The sequence below is a fragment of the Neovison vison genome, chromosome 6, assembly GCF_020171115.1.
Source record: "Neovison vison isolate M4711 chromosome 6, ASM_NN_V1, whole genome shotgun sequence".
Taxonomy (NCBI): Eukaryota; Metazoa; Chordata; class Mammalia; order Carnivora; family Mustelidae; genus Neogale; species Neogale vison.
Genome location: NC_058096.1, coordinates 119,841,881 through 119,866,050, shown reverse-complemented (window position 1 = coordinate 119,866,050; position 24,170 = coordinate 119,841,881). Strand labels below are relative to the sequence as shown.

General features: G+C 49.2%; 1 protein-coding gene across 1 annotated transcript in view; it reads right to left on the bottom strand.

Moving 5' to 3' along the window:
* The window catches only part of ITGB5 (integrin subunit beta 5), a 114,003-nt gene extending 94,043 nt beyond the window's left edge, over positions 1-19,960 (bottom strand). The window contains exons 1-2 of the mRNA XM_044252152.1: positions 19,850-19,960; positions 8,403-8,488 (exon numbers count right to left, since the gene is read on the bottom strand). Coding sequence (XP_044108087.1) covers positions 8,403-8,488; positions 19,850-19,919 — 156 coding nt within the window. The 5' untranslated portion in view covers positions 19,920-19,960. The remainder of the gene's footprint in view (positions 1-8,402; positions 8,489-19,849) is intronic.
* Between the last annotated feature and the right edge of the window lie 4,210 nt (positions 19,961-24,170).

The window sequence follows — 24,170 nt, the reverse complement described above, 5'->3', positions numbered from 1 at the left end:
ATCACTAAGAAGTCAAGAAGAATTTGCAGTGTTTTTATATAAGTGAAACCAGATGTGTTGTTCTGGGCCTCTGTGATGTTTGCTGTTGTTGTTTATTTTATAATCGAATTTTATTTTTATTTATTTATTTGTTTGTTTTGATATATTGAGCCCTTGGAGATCTTGCCTGTCAACCTCAGGGACGGTGCCATAAGTCTAAGTGTCTCCAGACACTTGTGGATCAGGTGAGAAAATAATTATTCCAGCTTAAAATGATTATCCTTGAAATGATACAAGATTTCAAAGCTAGGTTTTCCAAGCTGGGTTCCAAATGGACAAGCATGACTCTGATGTAGAAATTCTAATAAAGTAGTGAGAAAACGAAGGGATGGGGGAAGGAGTAACTTCTGATGGCCCCACAGTAGCGGTCTGCTGTCTTGAGGTCCTGCAGCAGAGGTCCACCTGGCTGTCCAGAGCTGGAAGGGGCTCGCCTGCTCATGAACTTCTTGCTGGCTTCTGGCATCCTGGCCCTTGCTGCCAGCTCCCCCAGTTCTGATGAGCTGGTTGTGCTAGGCCCAGTTCTGGTAGTCAACGTGTCTTGAGCACTCCAGTGCAAAACTCTGCCTCCAGGTTGGCCATGAAAGCATCTGTGTTGTCCCTGAAGTGATGGGAGCCCGACACCTCTCCCACTGGTCTGGAGCAGCTTGCATTCTGGAACAGACCAGGTCACAGAGCCAACCTGCTTCCCTCTACGCAGCAGGTAGTGGCATGATTCTTAATCCACAGCCTCAGCAATTCATTCATCGAGATCACACCATACCACCCGGACACCTGCACTAGCAGTGAACTTCACTCAAGCTTCCCAGTCATCCCACTCAAAGGGGTCTTTGACAGGCACGAGCAGTCCTTGATGGAGAACTTGTACGGGGCCACCTGCTGGCTAGGGAAGATGCACATCTGAGATCACCAGGAGACTTAAAGCCCAGGTTACCCTTCCCAGACCTGAAGAAATCAGACAGCCACACCCAGGCCAATCACAACCGGGTCTGCAAGTCTGGCTGTCCCAGCCGTAGTCTAGAGACTCTGCGGCTTCTTTAATCTGTAGGGTATTAGAAGCAAGGCTCTCCTCATTCCCCTCACTGGTACCAGCATATTTCTCATTAATAATATTCCTCAAGGTTGTGATAAACTTCCACTCCAGTGCTCATGGTTTTCCGAAGTTCATTGCACGGGCCATCAATCTCTGTATTGTCACCTGACAGCCAGTAGGAGAACTACCAGTGACCACATTAAAACTGTAACTCATGGGGCACCTGGCTGGCTGAGTCGGTAGAGTAGGAGACTCTTGATCTAGGGGTGGTGAGTTCAAGCCCCATGTTGGGCATAGAGACCACTATAAAACAAACAAACAAACTGCAACTCATACAGTGACTTCAGAAGTGCCCACCAAGTCAACAATGGGACAACACAGGGAGCCCCCTTCTCAGCAGCTCCAGCTGCACACACAGCCAAGGGACACCCTACTGTGGCAGCTGTGCCAAATTTAGATTTCGTCTGTCACCGATCTCTATCGCCGGTTTGTCAGCCCTGTCCTAGTTCACAAAGCTCAGTGTCCTGTTACTTGGGATGGGCCCAGTGGTTTCACGGATACTGTTCCATGGACTTTGGGACATCTTTACCTCTATGTTGAATCTCGTCACTGTCCCAGGGGTCTGAGGCCTCGAAGATACCCCGAGGCACCTCTGGCCTTGGCAGGCATGAATGACCTTCTGAGAGGAAGGCAGCTACCCTGGGAGAGTGGGAGATTCCCACAGAGCGGAAGGTCCATCTGGCACAGAGTCTGAAAAGAGCCACGACTCATCTCTTGCTGCCCAAGGAAAGGACAGAGAATACTGCAGGCCCAGCTGGCCAACCCCACATGCCCAAGGGCTTCTCCTGCTCCATGCCGGAGCTCTTCCCTAGGTCGTTGTTCAGATGCCAGGGACCTGACACCCGGGCCCTCGTCCAGGTGCCAGAAGACAGCAAGTTCCAAAGGGAAGGGACTCAGAGGCATCCTGGGGTGCCAGCCCCTGGTCTCTGTGGGTGAGGAACCAGAGGTTCACATGCCAAAGTTCATGCCTAAATTCATCCAAGAAACCCAAGTTCACCTGGCTTCAGCTGCCTGGACCCCAGTGCTTTTCGAATCACCTCCCTCTCATCTCAACAAGGCCACAGCTGAGTGCTGCAGCAGGAAACTAATGCTGGGTCCCCAGACCCCATCCCTCTGAATTTAGAGTTTCCTTGCTGCCCCCAAGGCAGAGATCTGCCCGCCGCCTCTCAAACTGAGAGGATAAATATTCTTCTTATGCAGAAAAACGGCTACGGATGGAGGGGGGGAGCCTTCATCTCAACATGGAAACCAGTATTAGGAAAGGCTCCTGGTGGGGCACAGCACAACTGCGAGCAGGTGCTCCTGATCTCTGAGCTGGAAGGAGTTTCAGCTCACGGCGGAAGCATCCGCCTGTCCACGGTCTCCAGAAATGCCTCCAGGAATCCTCGGAGGGCTCATTAAAGGAAACGGCATTACAGGCAAACTTCCAAGAGAAGCATCAAAATGGGAACAGGAACTTGAAACACCTTTTATGGCTTTTAGTCACCCTGTGGTAATATAAAAAGACAACGGAAGTGTTCCAAATGTAGATCCCTTTCAATTTGCTACAACACTGGCCTTCGCACGCTGTTGGAACTTGGTCCCCTTTCCCCCCTCCACCACCTGTGATGTGGAGGACAGGACAAGCGCCACTGCTGGTTGTCACACTGCAACACCTAACTCCCGGGACATTCTGTTCACCAAGACCTCTCTCCCTGCGGTGCAAGCCAGGGCTCGCACCCTGGCCAGGGCGATCGGGTTCATTCAGCACACTACCCTCTGCCTGGGCATGGAGAAATCCCTCTGTCAGCTTTCAGGCAGCTCATTTAATTCACTGAACAAATATTTATGAAGCATCTACAACAGGCCACGATTATTCATTTCATGACCACAAAGAGCTTTTCTCTCAAAGAATCTGTAATTTAATGTGAATTAAAGCAAATGCTCATTTCTTTTTCATTTCCTCCCAGCTCAAATGAGAATACAGGCAATGTCCCCTAGATAGCCCTTTGGGCCACCATAATTTCCCTTGAAAGTCCACTCGGCCCATTACAGGATGCTACTGTGGTCTTGTCTAAGCTGTACAACAGGATGCTGGTGTGGTTTTGGCTTAGCTGCCCCAGCTTTCTTGCTTTCTTGCAACTGGACACTAAGCGTCCAATGAACCTCTAACACTGTCTTGCTTTCCTGCCTCTAAATGGTCTCATTCCTCCTGCATCCAGCCCTACTGACCTCTTCATTTCTGCTACTCCATGTCTATCTCCAAGGCAAACACCCTTCACCCCAGCCCACACTTTCCCAGTCTTCTTTCATTCCAACCCCATTTCCATCTATACATCACAAGCCAGTGGCCATGCTTCCCTGGTCCTTCTCCCTCTGGCTTTTCATCAGCCTGTGCTGGCCAAGGCCACATCACCTCAAGCTGTCTCACCATCACACTCTATGGCAGCCCTGCATGCAATCTTGTAGTCTGTCTTCTTCTCCTCTTCTGCTCCCACAGACTCTGCTTTCTACCCTCACGAGGAGTCTGGGTCCTTCAGCCCTGCCCACTTCTCCCAAACCACCATCCTCCTACAAGCCACAGTGGCCCCCTACTCCCAGCAATGCTCCCTGTGCTCCCCATCTCCCTGGGCACACAGCTGGATCCAGTCTACTGGCTCTCCCTGCATGTAGGAAGAGCGACATGACTAGGTGGTCAGCCAGGAAGTATGAATGGAGAGAAGGCGGGCTGCCCTGGGCCTTGCGGGAAAAGCACACACACACTCTGCCCTACAAATTCCTCTCACAGCCAGCTGGGTTGAGAGGCTCACAGGCTGAGATCAGGGGCAGATTTCCACTTGAAAAAAAAATAAAAGCAGACAAAATGGCGGATACACTGATGGAATCTGTTGTGGGTTTTATCCTGTGCAGGACAACAGTACCCTAAGTGCTCACACTGGCTGAGAAGCAAGGGCCAAGGAGGTGTCATGAAGAATGAATTAAGGACAGGGATGAGGGGTGCCGTGGGAACAGGTAAGAACAGGCAAGGAGAGGCAGCCTCCTGCACTCCTGGTCTCAGAGTACCAGAAAGTCTGGCAACTCTAATATCTTTTTTTGGGGCACCTGGGCGGCTCAGTGGGTTAAGCCTCTGCCTTCGACTCAGGTCATGGTCCCAGGGTCCTGGGATCAAGTCCCACATCGGGCTCTCTGCTCCACGGAAAGCCTGCTTTCTCCTCTCTCTCTCTGCCTGCGTCTCTGCCTACTTGTGATCTCTGCCAAATAAATAAATAAATAGAAATCTTCAAAAAAAAAAAAAATCTTTTTTTAACTTTCAAAATTTTAAAAAAGATTTATTTATTTATTAGAGAGATAGAGAGAGAGAGAAATGCACAGGGTGAAGGGGGGAGGGAGAGGGGAAAAGAAACGCAAGCAGGCTCTGTGCTGAGCACGAAGCCCAAAGCAGGGCTCTATCCCCCGATGCTAAGATCATGACCGAAAATGAAATCAAGAATCAGATGCTCAGGACACCTGGGTGGCTCAGTCAGTTAAGCAGCTGCCTTCAGCTCAAGTCATGATCCCAGGGTCCTAGGTCCAGCTCCGCATCTGACTCCCTGCTTAGTGGGGCATCTCCTCCTCCCTCTTCCTCTGGGGCTCCTCCTGCTTCTGCTCTCACTCATGCTCTCTCGCTCAGATTAAAAAAGAAAGAAAGAAAGAAAAGAAAAAAAAGAGAGGCTCAACAGACTGCGCCACCCAGGTACCCCAAAAATAAAATCTTAAAAAAAAAAGGGTCATAAAAAAAAAAAAAAAAGGGTCATGCAGCAGAATGGAATAGAAAACTAGCAAGAAATGCTGAGTGGGAGCCCGACGCCAGCAGGCTCCGATTCAATACCTGCAGGGAACACAGGAACAGCAGGGCAGACGAGGGAGAGGAGGTGGAATTAGTTTACAAGGAATGTTAAATGCAGAGTAAGGATGCCCGCCCCACCTCAAGTAAAATAAAAGCACTATGAGATCAAGAGCTAGGGAGTCCTGATGGAGGATATCTCCCAATGACTCCGCACAAGAGGTGGGTGGGGCAGAATCCACAGAAACCCACCGGTCAGCAAGCTGGCCCTCCCTCACCATCCCCGAGGGACCAGCCCTCGATGCACACTCGTCATGTGCATGTACAGTTAGGAAGGCACTCGACCACACTTACTCTGTCTTGCTAAAGTGCAGAGGTCGACCAGAAAGCATTCCTGAACTGTCCAAACCCAGTTCCCTGAAACACACTCACATCCTGAGGGCAGTTCACCCCCCAAAGAAAATGGGAAGCGGCATTGCCACGCAGGCATCACAGGGAGTTCTGCAGCCAAGACCCAGGCTCCGTGTAAGCCCAGGGAACCCCCTGGGCTAGAGAGGAAATCCAGGTGTGGGCCCGGGGAATGCAAGGCTCCTGGAGATAACGTCATTCACTGTCAATATTAGCATATCAGAGTCCTGGAAGTACTAGCCCAAGAAAGGAAGAAACCTGACGCAGACAGCTGACCCTGGCTTCCAGGTCCCACTGCTTCCATTTACTAGACGATACCGTGGATGACAGGGGCAGTGTGCTGGGTAACACTCATTCCGTTCATCAGCAGTCCTATCCGAGAGTCCTCTTGTGCCCTCATCTCATTTTATACTCCCAAGAACGCTGGAGGGTGGCATTGTCAGTAGCATCTGACACATCACACAACTGGGAGCAAAGCATGGCAAAACTGAGATTCAAACTTTGGTTTTCTAGAGGTGCCTGGATGGCTCAGTCGGTAAAGCATCTGACTTCAGCTCAAGTTGTGATCTCGGGGTCCTGGGGTAGAGCCCCACGCCAGGCTCCCTGCTCAGCAGGAAGCCTGCTTCTCCCTCTTCCTCTGCCCCTCCTCCCTACTCACGCTCTCTCTCTCTCTCAAATAAATAAAATCTTAAAAAAATAAAAAATAAACTTTGGTTTTCTAACTACATGTTGTTTAAGCCCATCTTTTTTTTTTTGACAGAGATCATAAGTAGGCAGAAAGGTGGGGGGGGGGAGCAGGCTCCCTGCTGAGAAGAGAGCCCGGTGTGGCACTCGATCCCAGGACCCTGACATCATGACCTGAGTCTAAGGCAGAGGCTTTAACCCACTGAGCCACCCTGGCACCCAAGCCCAACTGTTTTATCAACTATGAATTTCTGCCAGATTCTGGGCTGGATCTGAGGAGTCAAGATGAATAAGACATAGTTTAGGTTTCTAAGAAGACAACAATTTAGTTAGTCACGGGCATAAAAACAAATTAATACAATAAAAGGTTATCAGTGCCATCAAGGAAGTAGGTAATACAGGGAGATGAAGACAGGGTCATGGCCTGCACATGCAGGCAGGCACGCAATAAATACCAATCCAGTGAAATCCTTCAGTCAATACTTATAGAGCAACTACTGTGTGCAAGACAACACTCTAGGTACTGGGGATGCAGCAAGGAAGAAAACAGATAAAAGCCATGCCCCATTCTGGAAGATAGAGATAGTCTCATACCAAAGGGCCTGGGCAGACTGATGGATGAAGAGGTAGGTAGATGGTTATGTCTAGGAAGCCAGGAAGGCCTTCTAGGCAAAGGAGCAACATAGGGAAAACCATGAGGGCGTCCACCGGGCGGGGCTTTCTGGCTATCGGGGTAGTTCCCTCTGACTAAAGTCCTGGAGGCAGGCAAGGGACAATGGGGACATACAATGCCAGTGAAAGGTTTTAAAGAAAGTTCACAACAAACACAGTTAAGCACAAATACAATGAAGTTTTCATATATTGGGAAGATTTACTGGAATAAACTTATTGTGGTTGGGATCATTTATTTAGTTTAATCCTACTCTCCACTAGAAAAAAGTCTATAGACGTCACAGGTAAGAGGCCGGGTAGCCAAAGGGTAAGAGCCTGGGCTCTAAAATCCAGCTTTGGCACAGTGTGTGGCCTTGAAGAAAAAAAAATCATGTCACCTCTCTGAGCCTTCAATTTTCATTAATACTATATACAAGGTGTCGGGGTAGCCATGGAAGGCTGAACCCATCCCCAGACCTCTGAGGCTGCACTGAGGCAAAGATGCTCAGCCTTCCAGGCCATCTCTTGTCCTGATGGGCACCGAATACCAAACAGCAAAGACTGAGCCAATCCAAGATGGCAGGTCTTAGCTTCTTTAAAAAATAACCTTAACAGGGGCGCCTGGGTGGCTCGGTCAGTTAAGTGTCTGCCTCTTGGTTTCAGCTCAGGTCATCATCTCACGGTCATGGGATGGAGCCCCATGTCGGGCTTTGCCCTCAGCACAGAGTCTGTCTCTCCTCCTCCCTCTGCTCCCCGCCCCCCACCCCCGCCTTGAGCACTCTCTCTCTAAAATAAATAAATAAAACTTTTTTTTTAAAAACCACCTTAACAGTACATTCGTGCAAGGAGAGTTTGTGCCTGGTGGTTCTAACAACAATTTCAAAAAGTGAGCCGGAATTTTCCTTCAAGACAGGAGTTTTAGAAATTGATCACTTGCTCATGAGCTCACCACGCTCCAAGGTTTGTACTACTTTACCACAGCAATATGTCTAACATGTCCCCGAACTTGTAACCCTTCTTACGGGGCCTAAAGAAACAGCAGCCGTGACTTTTAATCATACCACAAAGGCCGAGTCATAATATTCCTATCCCCACGTAAGCCACGTGAAGACGACTGGCCTCCATCCACATGCTACCCACCCGCCCACGTTCTCAACTATTATACAACAAACTCCCTTCACATGCTCAGATCTTTTACCAAATCGCAGGAAACTAGACAAGAGTCATAACTGGCTCCCCCACAAAAGGGAAGGAAGGTCTTGTTTTCCTAAAATAGGATTAAAACACTCAACACCATCTGAAGACCCAACTGAATTTCTGTTATAAAAATGCAGCTTTGGGGCGCCTGGGTGGCTCAGTGGGTTAAGCCGCTGCCTTCAGCTCAGGTCATGATCTCAGGGTCTTGGGATCGAGTCCCGCATCCGGCTCTCTGCTCAGCAGGGAGCCTGCTTCCCTCTCTCTCTGCCTGCCTCTCCATCTACTTGTGATTTCTCTCTGTCAAATAAATAAATAAGATCTTTTAAAAAAAAAAAAAATGCAGCTTTGTCATCGCCCTGGGAAAGAGAAGAGGCAGCTTGCAGAATCTGCTGACCCCATCTCTGCATAGTCAACTGGGGTGCTGGGCCTAGCGTGCCCCCTACTCCCTCCCCCCTCTCCCACCCCTTCCTCACCGCCACCTCCCCCCCCCCCCCCCCCCCACCCCAAACCCCACCACACACCACCGCGTACCTCTTTGAAGCACCAGGCACATTTTGGATGGATTAACAGACATTCTTCACATGAGGTGGCACTTCCGCTAGTGCATATGTTGAGACCTTTGAAGAGAGATAGAGAGGCACTAATGGGTTCCTGGCCATAAAGCTTACTGATGAGGCCTTTGAATGGGGTGGGAAGAGGAGTCACGTCTGTTCTCAGCAGGGAGTCTGGGCAAGGCTGAAGGGTACAGGCCTCTGGGCCAAGGGCAGGTTAAGGGACAGCGGCTGAGGCGAAGCACAGGTGGTTTCTGAAGCATGCACACTGTGTTAGCAACTCCCATTTCTTCTCCTGGACCCACTTGGATTTCCACCCCCATAATACAGTAGGTCCTCCCTCAGTGAAGGCCTCATCACACTTAGTCCACCCAAAATGACAAAAAGAAATGGTACCAAAAAAAAAGAATAAAGAAAGAAAGAGGGGCACCTGGGTGGCCTCAGTCAGTTAAGCGTCTGCCTTCGGCTCAGGTCATGATCTCTGGGATCAAGTCCCTCATGGCACTCTCCGCTCAGCAAGCAGTCTGCTTTTCCCTCTCACTGTCGCTTTGTGCCCTCTATCTCTCAAATAAACAAATAAAATAAATTTTAAAAAAAGACAGGAAGAAAAAGGAAGAACAGATTGATCACCTTCAGGCATAAGATAAGAAAATCCTAAGTCAGATACTATCACATCAAATCCAAGTGCACCAAAAGAAGCCAGCAGAACCCTTAAAGAAGAAAGTACCCAAGGAATACAATGTTGGGTTAAGATAAAGAAAATTCCTTAATTCGATATACCTACCAGTATGTCAAATGGGAAAATCCTATCATCACCTCACTGGGTAATGAAAAGGCACTTGATCAACTCTAAAACCCATCCCTGATCAAATCTAGAAACCAAGATCAGAAGGAAACTTCTCTATCATTGTAGAAGTTACTTATTTCAAACCAAGGCCTACCCCCTCTCTTCCATTAATCTGGGCACCCAGAGGCAGGCTGAATTGTGGTGGTGAAGTTAAACCCGCTGCCCCCCTCCCCCACTCCCCAACCCACAACCAGTCCCATCCTTCCTCAAACTTGCCAGCGGCACAGGTATCCTTGATGAAACATATCCTCCCTTCTCTTCCCTTCCTCAGAAAGGTCAACCACACACTTCTTTTGATCACGAGCAGAACATGTTGGTTTTTCTCTGAATGAAAATGACTCTATTCAGCCCTCTTAGCCCTATGGGACCCTCTTGTTTCTCCTAGTCATGTCAGAAGGAGAGAGGCCCACTGAATCAATGGAAAAAAGAAATGGAGAGCCACTAGCCATACAAAGACGGGCCCAATGTATAATGGGAAAGCAGAGCCAAAAAGATTAAAAGGGAGAATGGAAGAGAAAATATAGTGAACTCCACTAAGTTCATAAAACAATTATTGTACCATAGAAACAATTATTGTGCCCAAAAGACAAATAAGCCAGTCAAGAAATGGGCAGAAGATAGGAACAGGCATTTCCCCAAAGAAGATTATACAAATGGCCACCAGAAATGTGAAAAAATGCTCCACATCACTTGTCATCATGGAAGTATAAATCAAAACCACAATGAGATACCACCTTATACCAGTTAGAAGGGCTAAAATTAACAAGACAGGGAATAACAAATTTTGGTGAGGATGGGGAGAAGGGGGAACCCTCTGACACTGTTGGTGGGAATGCAAGCTGTTGCAGCCACTCCAGAAAAAAAGTATGGAGTTTCCTCGACAAGTTAAAAATAGAGCTACCCTACAACCCAGCAACTGCACTACTGGGTATTTACCCCAAAAGCACAGATGTAGTGAAAAGAAGGGGAAAATGCACCCCAATGTTCACAGCAGCAATGGCCACAACAGCCAAACTGTGGAAGAAGCCGAGATGTCCACTGACAGGTGAATGGATAAAGATGTGGTTCGTTATACAATGGAATATTACTCAGCCATCAGAAAGGTTGGATACCCAACTTTTGCCTCAACATGGATAAAACTGGAGGGGATTATGCTAAGTGAAATAAGTCAATCAGAGAAAGACAATTATCATATGGTTTCACTCATATATAGAACATAAGGAATAGTGCAGAGGATCACAGGGGGAAGGGAGGGAAAACTGAATGGAAGAAATGAGATGGAGACAAACCATGACAGACTCGAGATTCTGGGAAACAAACTGAGGGCTGTGGAAGGGGAGGGGGGTCAGGGAATAGGGTAACTGGGTGACGGGCATTAAGGAGGTCACATGATGGGAGGAGCACTGGGTGTTGCATGCAACTAATGAATCACTGAACACTACATCAGAAACTAATGTTGTTGTTGTATGTTGGCTAACTGAATTTAAATTAAAAAACAAAATTTTAAAAATATAGGGATTAAAAATTTTTTTAAAGATCTGGGGGGAAGGGGGAGAACAGTTATTTCAAGACATCTTGAAGATGTAGCATTTCCCCAATTTGCTAATTTTAACTCCCTGCTTCTTCCCTGTCACTAGCAGTAAAAACAGAAATTAAGTGACAGGGAGCTGTACTATGTCATCCCGAGGAACACTAGAGGGAACAAATACCATTTGGGAGAAGAATGGCCACCGGGATAGAAGGGAGGAGAAACTGGCAGGACCAGAGATACTGGGAATAAAGGAGGGGTGGCTTAGGAGGTCCAGAGCAGGTAAATCAGATGCTTTCCCCTAGGCAGAGACCTCCATCCTGAACTCTGAGCCCCTGGTCCCAATCAGCCACCACACCCCCAGAGCTGGGGGACCCCAATCTCACCGCCAGGCCTAGACCTGGCCTTGGAACACATTTCTCAGGAGAAACATGCTGGGACTAACCACCATGCATAACCTCATTTCAGCAAGAAGAGCCCTTCCGGGGTCTAAACACTAAGAAGGTCTCTGAATCCAACCCCCACTAGGAATTTGGGCCTGCCTGCCTCCTGCTTGCCCTGACAAATTTCTTTCTCATTTTAATGTGAATCCACTCACTTGATGACTTTTAAATAGGCACTTAAGCTTTTAAGGAGGAAAAAAAAAAAAAGTGTGTGCAGAAAGAGTTTGAAAATGCCAGTTCTACTTTGGGGTCAAATCTCCTCACCTGTCAGAAACCCAAATGTAGGGTGAGGGGGGTCAAACTGGGGATGAAAGTGACTTTCCCCCGCTCTCCTTACAAGTACAAACTCGGACCCTTGTAGCAATCGTTTCCTTTGGCACATGAAGTCATTTCCATAAAATCATGGAACTGCAGACCCTCAGAACTAGAAATGTCTTTTAAAATGAGGTAGTCAAGTCAGCTCATCTTAGAGATGAAAATGAGAGTAACTTGAAACAAAGAAGCTCAGTCTCAAAGAAAAGAAGTCAGAAGGGATGCTACCTAGCGAGTGCCTATATGGGGGAGGCCTAGCAATCCAGAAACCATCCCAGAATCAGGGACACACAACCAGTGAATTCCAGGGTTCTGGCAAGGAGCTGTAACAGGCCCTCAATCAGGGAGGAATTTGAAGTCAGGTGTCTCATTTATGTCTCTGCTTCAACCCCTAGAAATTCACAAAGACCACTTTCTAATAACCAGGGCCTCATCAGTGAGATTTAGGAATTTGGATCATGGGTCTTGAGCTCAGGACAATAAGGGCTCCTCCGTTCTGACCCAGACAGAAGGGGCTCTGGTCTTCTCTGCCAGCCTAAAAGATCTTGGACGTAATACTGATGTGGCTCAAAGGATATGACAGACATCTGCTATGAAAACATACTGAACGACTGTAAAATATTTACTGTCCTGCTTTACTAACTGCTTCTATTACCATCGCATATTCACAGGCAACAGTAAAGACGTTTTACTGCACCCAAAATGATTCCTCTAGAATGAGGTTGCTACTGGGCCACATCCAAATTCAAGAAAGCCTGCACTAAGCGCGTACTAAATGCTAAGCTCTGGACTAGGGGACGCTAGCAAAATATGGAGATGGAGACGGCTGGGCCAAGCCTTGCTCCCGGGGAGCTCAGGGTGCCAGACAGCAGGTAGCGGACAGGCACTCCCAGAACCCAGAGCCTAGGTCGGGCGTTGATGGACGCCACAGTGCCAGACTTCCTCCCTTTGGCATCACTCCTCCCTCCACCTAATAATATTGCAGAGTTTGGATTCGGCTGGATGAGTCACTCGACACCGACATCATTTTGAAAGGGCGGAAGCAATGAATAAAAAGCCAAACAGCTAGAGTTCACAAATGTCAAAGTGTCGTGTCTAGGTCATGGAAATAGGCGCTGATGGACCAGATGGTGGCCACATCTTTTCTTGGTTTGCACTGTGACTATTTCCAGCCCCACTGCAACGGCCTGCAGCCCTTAATATCTCTGAAGCCAGGGTTTACTGCAAACCATAATCTAAAAATATGTTTTCCTTCCGAAACTCATTGACTCACTGCTCTCTGTCATCAATCATATCCAGGCAGCTAGCATGTCCGGTTGATCATTCCTTCAAGATGTATGAAATGTTTCTCCTAATCCAGCCCTTCCTGCCTGCCCCCTCCTGCCCTACAGTGCCCAAGCCAGCCCTCTGCACTTGATCTAGAGTCCTGCAGGGGCCTCCTGCCAGCATCCCTCCGGGCAGCTTCTCCCCATTTCCGTCCACCCTACATGTCCAAGGTCAGACAACACTTACTAAAGCACACATCCACAGGTGGAACTTCCTGATCTGAGGCATTCAGAGGGAGAACAGAAACTAGTACTGAGCTGGAAGGACCCGGTATTGGCAGGGGGAGAAGGGACAAGACGCTACTCAGCTGCAACAGTGGGAAAAGCATCATGAGGATATAGGGTGTATACTACCGCCAAAAAACACACGAATAATAACAGATCATGATATTCAGAACAGTTTGTGTATGTGTCACCATCATGATTCAGGTGGGAAGTGGGCTTCCCGTGGTCCTAAATTACATTTTAGTCACTGTTGTCAAGACAACAGAAAATAAAAGCATTTCATTATTGTTTGGTTTTGATTTTTTAAAAAGTGACAAGCCCCTGGAGTGCCTCTCCCCATACCCTGAACCACCCTCCACACACATTCGCACACGGGAGACAAAATGTTTCTGGTTCAGAACCTAGCAACTGAACAGTCATTGACCCAAACATGTTACTATAAACTATAAATATGGGAAGCCCTGGGAAGCCCTGATCTCAGTTCCCATCTCAGGCTGCCTTTCTGAAAGTCACACAGCTGCAGAACATCCAGCTTGATAGACAGGACTTGTATTTTTAAAACCCCAATTCATTGGTTAAGGGACTTGTCCCAGGTCTGACAGCGGAGCATTGTGAAGGGCCAGCGGCTCTCCCACATGACCTTGTACCTACTCCAGGACTGCGGCCCGAGGCACATAATCCGCACCCTCGACTCAGTATGGTTTAAAGATCTGCCATCTGCATGGATGTGTCTGAAAGGGAAAAAAAAAGGTCTTCTCCCACCCCCTTATAATAAATGATAAAATTCCAAGTCAAAAAAAAAAAAAAAACCCCAATTCATATGATTGCATATAAGATGCAGCTTTAAAAAAGAATGTGTGTGCTCCCTAGATACTGACAGGAAGCTCACCTTGACGTATCACTAAGTAAAAAATAAAAGATAAGACATACAACAGTTGGACAGTGCTATCTTTCAATAAACATAAGGGGAGAGACATTTGTAACACACACAGAGAAAACACTTTGGATACATTAAGAAACCTAACAGGGACAGTCTGTGCCAGGAAGGGGTCAGGACAACATGCTAGACTGATGGGCAATAAGAACGGAAAACAGATTTCTCACTATATAGCTGTTACACCATAAAAATATCATGTGACTATATTATCTGTTCAAAACTAATTTTTAAAAAGGCAACTGATTACCTCTATGGCCTCCGAAAACCCATAATTCCAGTCTAATTATGAGGAAAAACATCAGACAAATCCCAAAAGAGGGACAATTTACAAAACATATCCTCGAAATTGTCAAGGTCATCTAAAACGGGTACAGACGGAGAAACTGTCGAAGCCAAGAGGAGCCTAAGGAGACATGGCAACTCAGTTTTGGTGGCATCCAGAATGGACCTAGAACAGGAGAAACACGGGGTAAAAGAAAGAAATCTGCATAAAGTATGACCTCTAGGGGCGCCTGGCTGGCTCAGGCAGCAGAGTACAGGACTCTTGATCTCAGGGTCACGAGTTCAAGTTCCATGATGGGCATAGAACCTACTTCCAAAAAAATAAATAAATAAAAATAAAGTATGAACTTTAGCTTATAATAATGTTATCAGTGTGATTCATTAATTGAAAAAAATGTACCATACTAAGAGAAGACATTAATAAATAGGCTAAACTGGGTGTGGGGTATATAGGAACTCTCTGTACTACCCTCTTCATTTTTCTATAAATCTAAACTGCTTTACATTTTTAGAAAGTTGAGGGGTTTTCTAAATATACTGAAACCATAAGGTAGGGGGATAGGGGCAGGGGGTCCATTGCAGTTTTACCAGGAACCTAAAGGTAAATGACACCTGGGCAATTTGCCACCCAGCATGTGACGGGGACCCCCTCCCCTCTCCTTCCTCACCCCCCGCCAGCCTTTAGTCTCACAGAATGTGCTATGGGAGCAAGGGAAGGAGAAGCCAATTCCACCTACCTAAAGGATGCAGAGAAGGCTTCACAGAGGAGGGACATTTTGGGCTGCAATTAGGGGGCGAGGAGAGGCTACCCTGGGCAGGAAAGATCCAAGCACTGGTTCAGCCACGTCCTGCCTCCATGACCTCTGGCACATCACTTATCCTTTCCAGGACTCAGTAGCCTCATGCAAGCAATTCAGGGGGGGCGGTCCATGGCCTCTATCACCTCCTCCAGCTCCAGATACCTTGACACATTCAAATGTGTTCTTTCCCTCCCAGAATGTCTCCTATTAGTACACTGCATGCACAGCCCCTGACCTCCAGACTGGTTATAGAAGGCAGCAAAGAGCAGAGGACAGAACAAGCCCCACCCGCCCACCCCAAGACTCAAGTTCATCCAAGCATTGAACCGTGTGCCTCAGGCACCATCCTAAGCAGGGAGGACACAATGATAAAGAGAGTCAACAGCTCCCGGCTCTCACAGTGCTTAGGTTCTGGTCAGAGGAGAATCCTCCTTGTGGGCGCAGGAAGCGACGGACAGTACACAAGATCGGAGAGTACCAGAGAGGATGAGGTCTGCAGAGAAAAATCCCTAAAGAAAAGAGGCTAGAGGAATGTGGAGCAGGAGGTTGAGTTGGGAGTGGCCAGGGACACCTCAGCTGAGCAGGAGACCACCAAGAAAGGGCTGCAGGATGGAGGCAGCTGGCTCTGCAGCTGTGGGGAGGGAGGGGGGTATCCCAGGCCCCAGAAGGGGCCTGCGGCGCTGCACGGAACAGAGAGAGCTGAGGGCACCAGCAGAAATGGCCAGAAACATAAAGTCAGGGAAGTCAGAGTGCATGCAGAGGCCTGGTTGGACACTGTCAGGACTCCTGGAAGCCACTGGAGGGTTTTAAGCAGAGCAACAGGATCTGACTTGAGTTTTAACACAATCACTCTGAGTGAGAGCTACAAACAGGAAAAGGGGACAAGTGCAGGAGCAGGCCCCATCTGGGGAGGAGGGGGAAAACCTGGGTGGTGGTAGGGGAGGAGGGCGGGGGGGGGGGTTGTGGAATACAGTAAGGACTGCGTGCCACACACACACCCCCACCCCTCGCCACCATGTAGGGGATGCGTCAAGGCCTGCCTTGGAGCAGGCTTTTCACCAGGTGGCCCAGGAATCAAAGCCTGAATTCAACAGAAGCAAGAAACAGCCTCACAAACAGTGGGTGCCTATAAATAAAGTATTCCTTTATATCTATAAACCCCACTAATCCCATTGCCACGGGAAAGAAAGAAAACAAACTATAGCAATGGGCTTTCTGAAGCCTTCCCCCTGCCCTAGGCAACAGAAAACACCTATGAAAAGAGAAAAAAAGAGACCCACCGCCCTATGAACCCAGCTGCACGCTGCCGCATGAAAACGACGCCATTACTGAAGTGGTGCGTTAACTGTGCTGGGTTACTGACAGTTCCAGGAGCCAGCTGAAGAAGTGAAACCAGTAACCAGGGCAGGCGGGCACAGAAAGCCTTCTGCCAACTACTTAGATATTGTAATTCTCCGTTGCCTCAGTAGCACAATAAGCACGGAGAACAAGCAGAAGGAGAATACTAATTAGACCTAATTAGACCCTGCCCTCTTCTGCCTCAATCCCCTTTATATACCACCCCCCTCATTCAAGGATGGTGGGGGCTAAAACGCAAATACCTGAGGTAAAGAGCAATCCCCAAATCAAGGCCACTGTTTGGACCCTGCTGCCCTATTATTTCTAAACCCAGGCCAGGTCACCTGGAGAGAGGTACAAAGCCAAGGCCCAATTCCAGCGGCCCCCTCACAGGCCCTGGAACCTGTGGTGCAGGGCAGAGTGCTGCCAACAGGAGCCCACAGAACAGAATAAAGGGCTCTCTCTTAAGATTCAGAGCATTCTAATTTGCAGGGCATTTCCTAAAAGAACATTTGATTTTTTTTTTTCATGAACGATGACAGCAAACATGACTCCAGTTCCAGCAGCAAGATCAATGCTACCCCCCCACCCCTTCCTTCTGGAAGGGCAAAGGCCCAAAGAAACTCTTCCCTGGTTCTGTGGGAAGGTTTCTGTGTCCAAAGGTCCTGTCTGGAGGCTCTGGGCCACAGAATGAGAAAAGCAGGAGATAACGCTGGGACAAGGGCAGGGGGTGGTTGTCAGCCTGCCAGGGACTTGTTTGAAACGAGCCCTCTTAAATTAGAAGTCTGCTTTCTGATGGATTAGGCACAGGGATGGAAGTGTGGTTAAAGCAACAGATGGACAGCATGGCCCCTGGTCTCAGGACACCCGGCTAGGCATGGCCCTGCAGGTCTCCTCCTTCTTCTTCTTTTTTTTTTTTTTTTTTAAGATTTTATTTATTTATTTGACAGAGATTACAAGTAGGCAGAGAGGTAGGCAGAGAGAGAGAGGGGGGAAGCAGGCTCCCTGTGGAGCAGAGCCCGATGTGGCGCTCGATCCCAGGACCCTGGGATCATGACCTGAGCCAAGCCAAAGGCAGAGGCTTTAACCCACTGAGCCACCCAGGTGCCCCTAATTCTCCTCCTTCTTTCACTGGACAATGAAGGTTTTTCTTTCCAATCATGTTCCTAGTAGCAAGACAGAAACACACTCTGGGGATAAAAGTACCTGAGGTACTTCGAGAGGGAGAGAAGTGAAGGGAAGGAAGAGGAAAGGAAAACTGTTCGAACTCTGTTGGAAGCAACACTAGGGCACTAGGAGAAATCACAAAGATGTGAGTCAGCCCCAATCTAACCTTGAGAAGCTCCAGGGCTAAGAGGGAGAGGACAGGTCTGGAAGCCAGTGATGGGCTTGCTGTACCCTAGCTCTGCTGGCCCGCAGAGGGCTGGCTGAGCTCTCACAGGGCAACAGCAGAAGAAAAGCGGGCTCTGAAAGAGTTGGAGAGAAACCATGATGGCTCCACATTTTTCTCCCAGCCTAAACTGTGTCCTGTGGGACAAAGGGGCCCAGACTGAGAAGCGTTGAGATCACGGACAAGGAGAGTGGGCAAGTCACTTCACCTTTTGGGGCCTGCAGAAAGAATGGAGATGGTCGTGAAGATGCACGTGAACTGTGAAAAACAGAAACCACAACACAAATGCAAAGCAATATGAAAAGAATTCTTCACAACTGGAAGCATTTGAGTTTTTATTAGAATCAGAGAATGTCAAGCTGTAGGGAAACTCAGAAATCCTCTCCTTTAGCAAATTCCAAACTCTGGGACTTCATGGAACATGAAGAACAGAACAGAAGAAAACAAACAGAAACAGAGGCAGGGATGGCCTCTTTATACAGGATGGCCAGATTTTTTTATTTTGCCAAAAAGAAAAAATACCTCTATCATCACTATAAATCATTAAAAAGTTTTCCCACCAAAAATAAAAAAAGACATAATTTCAAATTGAAGGACAGTCCTTGCGAGGCAGGGAACCACTGCCAAAGATAAACTCCTGGGTTTGACACCAGCTTCATCTTTCTCTTTGCATTTCCCTGAGGACGCAGGAAAACATCAATGCGCACTGGCTGCCAGATGGGTTTTTGGAAACCACTGATCTGCTCCAAGCTCCAGAGTGATTATTTTCCCATTAAAGAAATCTTGCTAGAGTATTAAGTCTGAATTCGAGCGTAAAGGAAGTTTTTGTGTGCCCAGAACCGTCCTTCTCTCAGGGGTAAACCTTCAACTGCCATCCTAAATGAGGGGCCACGGGGGAGCAGTCCCCTCTCGCTTGGCAGCCAGGCATAAGAGCAATCCAGTATCTTGGGTGTGCAAGGCCACGGAGCAACGAAGTACCCCAGCACACAATTATTTCCTCCGGGAAAGGGGAAAGATCGGAACTTCCTGCTTTTTTTGGAGGGCTTAGGGGTAGCTTATCTGCCTGGCAGCCAGGCGCAAAACAGAGCATCCTCCCGCTGGGGCCTCCCAACTCGGAAAACTTAACAGCAGGTAACTGCTGGCGCCTCACGCAGCTGCCAACCCTTGGCAGAGTCGCACCGAAGCAATCGCACACCTCCTAACCCTCCCGCCCAGAACGCCCCAGAGTTAGGGGAATGTTGGGGGCGGGTGGGGCAGGGGACGAGTGCGTGTAAATCCCCGGATAAAGCCAGGCAGAAGCAATCAGATCGGGAAGTCCAGGTGGAGCTGTGACTTGGGAAGCCGGTCTCCCCCGGGATTTGCGGTGGCTTGGGGGAGGAAACGAGGGGATTACAACTTTAAAGGCAGGCGGTCAGCCTGCGTGCAGTGAAACCCTAGGGCATGCTAAGGCACCCTGAGCACCCGGAGTTCCAAGAGACGACTCTGTCCCGAGTAGCCGCGGCTCGAGCCAGGACTCCAGGTCTCTCGCCCCGCCCTGCTGCCCTTCGCCTCTCTGAGCACCGGGGCACCCGCGGCATCCGTCGGCGCCTCCCCGCAGCCCGCCCGCCCCCGGCCGGCCACAAGGGCCGCTTTGTGCCTGGGACTGCGGCGCTCCGGCCCCCGCGCAGGGCTGGCGGCCGCCCTCCCCGGACACTGGGCGCGGGCGCACGCGGGCCGGTCAGCAGCCGGGCAAGGCTGTTTACACAGGAAGGGAAGGCTCCTCCTCGGCCCGGGACTGACCCGCGGCGGACGACAGCGCGCCGGGGCGGCTGCAGGCTGCGCCCGGGGTGGCTCACGCACTTCGCAAGCCCCCAGCCGAGCCGCACCCCGCGACTCGTTCACCTGGGGGGCCCAGAAGACGCTCTCCCCTTCAGACAGCGCACCCCGCCCGGCCTTCCACGATGCCTGCGGGCGGCTGCTTGCCGGACGAAGTTTCTCTGCGCCGCGGGGGCCCGGCTTACCTGGGAGGCTGGGCATGAGCGCGCAGAGCCCGAGCAGGCAGGCGTACAGGGGCGCGGGGGCCCGCGGCATGGTGGGGGCGCCCGGCCTCAGCGGCGGCGCGGGCGGCGGGCTCCGCGGGGACCCAGGGCCGGGGCCGGAGGGCTGGGGCCGAGGGTCGGGGGCCGCAGCCGCATGCCCGGCTCACAGCGCCCGCGGCCGGGCGGGAGAAGCTGGCGGCTGCGCTGGCCCGCGCGCCGCCGCCACCATCCCTCCCGCAGCGCTCGCAGCCGAGTCCCGGGGCTGTCCGGGATCGGGGTGGGGGGCGGGGAGGTCGCGGCTCGGGACGGCCCGGCGGGCGGCACTGGGCCCGGGAGGGGCGGGCTCCGCGAAGGGACCGCGACTTGGGCTCCGGGACGCTCAGCCACACTCTGCCCTCCGCCTCCGCCCCTTCCCTTCCTCCCTCCCGCCCGCCAGGATCCACTTTCCACCCTCCTCTCTCCTCCCCTTCTCCCTCCTTCCAAGCCCCCGCCTGGCTGCCACACGGTCAGTTTACAGCCGGGCGGGGCGGGGCGGGGCGAGCTCCGGGCTGGGCCAGCTCCGCCCCTCGCTGGGACCCGCCCGGGACGCGGAGCCGGGGGCTCCCAGGTGGAAGTCCCTCTCCGAGCGCTGGCGGGGGGGCGAAGGCGCTAGGGAGGGTCTCGCTGTGCTTTCTTAGCAGCCGGGCGCCACGGGGAGGGAGCGGAGGACGTTCCCCATTACTCTGGGTTCCTAAACTTCGGGAGGGAGAGCAGGACGGCGAGACCCAGCCGTGGCCGTCTGGTTTCTCCCAAAGTCGCATTGCCGGCCGCGCGCTCGCGGGAGGAGCGACCGAGGCGCCCGCGGGTGTAATACGAGGAGATGGGCTTGATCCGGAAGGGAGGACATGTGGGGCGTGGAGGCCCTGGCAATGTCCGCTTTTCCCTCAACAGCGCTTTGCCCTTTCCGAGGATTCGAGACTGGACTACGTGCCGCTCTCCTTCCCTTTCCTTATCTCGATACGCTGGCGGTTTTCGTGGAGCTAAACTGATAAACAGACGCTCGGGCTAGCTTATCCCTTACATCTAAGCAAGTTCTGAAATGGCCAGTGAAGTGAGGAGCTTCCCCTGACAGCGCGCGCGAAGGGACAGGTGGGCTTGGGCTGGACCTCAATGAACGAACGAACACGAGTGGTTTATAGGCAGGAAAGGAAGAGGTAGCCTCGTCTGGAAAGCAATAGTAACAGGTTGCCTGGCACGGACCGAGAACGCTCTGCTAGCCAGGCACTGTTCTAAATTACCACCTTAACTCACATAATCCTCCCCACAACCCTACTGTTACCCAGATGAGAAAAGTGAGGCACAGAGGTGTTAATTTGCGGGAGGAAATGACTGAGCTGGAATACCTGCGGAAAGGTTCAGAATGCCTTTACTAAAAACAGAAACTGTTAAGGAGTAAAGAGCAAAGTGATAGCTCCCAGGGGCGGGAGATAGTTCTAATAGCCCAGATGAAGGAATTTAGAATTTAATCTTCACTTGTGCCCCCTTCTGCTCCCAGGCTCAGCCAAGGTGGGGCCCTGATGCCCCAGGAAGTAAACTTATTCCTGTAATATGCTGTGCCTAGGAGGGCAGAGCTCCAAATCTGAGAGACAGCATTTTGTCCTTAAACTGCATGCCAGCATTGCACTCCATAACATCCCCATGTTCGCTCTGATGTAACAGTCACACTCATTCCCAAATACTTTTCAGTAGAAGTGGTGCTGCAGAGGCTTCCCTGGGTCTATCTGAGGCCTTGGAAGCAACTCTTATCCAGCCTTGGGAGGCACAGATCCTAAGTAATGGGAAGCTGGAGAGAGAGTTTGAATGGGGAGCTGTCATGTACCAAGTGGTGATTTTAGAAGATCTGTCTGGCAGAGATGGAAGGAAAGTCTCAAAACCAAGTAAATATTGCATCGATAAGCATACTTATTTGCATTTATCTAGCAGCCTTTAAGCCTTTTGATGTCTGATCTGTGCATCACCTTCCTCACCCCTAACAGGGTGTTTCACAGCACAGACTCTTACTTGTTTAAGTGCAATAAATGAGACACAAAAGGACAAATATTGTATGATTTTACTCATATGGCATACCTAAAATAGGCAAATTCATGGAGTCAGAAAATATAATAGAAATTATAATAGAAAGTATAATAACAGGGGAATGGGAAGTTACAGACCCCTGTTTACCTAGACTGCAGTCTCAAATCTGCAGAGTGCTGGAAAGTGCTGCAGTCAAATCTGCACCCGTCCTGTCCCACCTGGTGTTTCCCAGCCTGCCTAGACCTGCCCTAAGCATTCTCCCACCCTCCATTATCTTAGAACTACTTTGAAAATGCCTCTTCTAATCCCTCTGAAGCTTTTGGTTTCTGGCTTGTGACTTTTATCCTGTTCTAGAACTCTTCATTATTTTTATTAAGCTGAAGGGTAGACATGCCCTTCAAATGCTTTGACTTCCTTTCTAATAGGCAAAGTCAGGGTACACTGATGCACCCCCTCAGGAAGGGGAGACAGGCAGCATTTTTCACAATTCCTGGAAAAGCTTCCCTTGTAGCTGCCCTGGGCACAACCCACTGCTGATCCTCACTGAGCTTCTGCGCTTGCAGGAGACTGCTGGTTGGACTGGGTTTGATTCTGAAAGTTTGAGCAAGGATAACCCAGAGAAATTTTACATTTTTTATTAGCTTTATTTATTACATTAAAGATTTATTTGTTTAGCTGGGAGAGAGTGTGTGTCCACATGCACAAGTGTGAGGGAGTGTGGGGAGAGAGGGGCAGAGGGAGAGAAGAGAGAAAATCCTCAAGCAGACTCCCCACTAAGTCAGGAGCCAGGAGCCCAGAGCCCAGAGCCCGAGGAGGGGTGTGATCCCAGGATCCTGAGATCATGATCTGAGCCAAAAGCAAGAAAGAGTCAGCTGCCGAACAGACTGAGCCACCCAGGCACCCCTGATTCCTATTAGTTTTAAAACGGGGTGCCTGGGTGGCTTGGTAGGTAAAGCCTCCCTGACTAGTCCAATCCAGTCATGATATCATGGCTTGGGGGATGGGCACCACATTGGGGGGCAGGGAGTCAACTTGAGAATTCTCTCTCTCCCTCTGCCCCTCCCCCATTCACGCTTGCATGAGCACACTCTCCCTCTCTCAAATAAATAACAATCTTTAAAAAAAAAAAACGAAACAGGGTTCGGTCCTCAGAAAGTTAAACATAGAATTACCACATGATCCAGCAACTTCTGTTCTGGGGATATACCCAAAATAATTTTAAAAAGAAAAAAAAAAGAGAACTCAAAGAGCTAACTGTGCACCCATGTTCAAAGAAGCATTATTTACAATAGCCAAAAGGTGGAAACAACTCAAATGACCATCAACCAATGAATGGATAAGCAAAATGTAGAATCTACGTACAATGAACCATTATTTAGCCTTGAAAGGAATGAAATTCTGACATATGGTACAACGCAAATGAACCCTGAAAACGTGCTGAGTGAAATAAACAAGACACAAAGGACAAATATTGTATGATTCTAGTTATTTAAGGTCTCTAGAATAGACCGTTTCATAGAGTCAAAAAGTGTAATAGAGGTTACGAGGGCCCTGAAGAGAGGGGCAAATACAGAGTCATTAATTAATGGGTACAGAATTTCCAGTTTGGGGTAATGGAAAAGTTCTGGGAATGAATGGATTGTGGCCAACATTGTGAGTTCACTTAACGCCACTGAACTGTACACTTTAAAATGGCTAAGATGGTAAATTTTATGTACTGTTCATTTTGCTGTAATTTTAAAAAAATACTTAAAAATCGATTAGTTAAAACTTCCTCTATTTCACAATTCAGGTTTACACGCTAACTCGCTTCCAGAGTGAGTTGTCATATTCTGAAATTCAATTTATAATCCAGATCAAAAATCTTCTACCAATACGTAGTCATAATCTAATATGCAGGGGGAAAAGTTCAAGGTAGGAGTGGAAGATAACCCTACCATATTCAATTTAGTTTAGGTAATATGCTTAATTCACTCTTCTTTTAACAGTCATACCTAGGTTTTGTAACAGTGCAAGAAATGAAGGACCCTGGTGGCAGGATACTACAAAATTCTTTTGCAGCAATCAGTAGGGCTATGAAACTTATATAAAATTTTCTTTAATGCTAATATTAACTTTTTACTTTAATAATACCAAATTCTTTCTTTTTGTAGGAAAATGTTCCTTTTTTTAAAAGATTTTATTTATTTTATTTATTTATTTGACACAGAGAGCACAAGTAGGGGAAGCAGCAGGCAGAGGGAGAAGC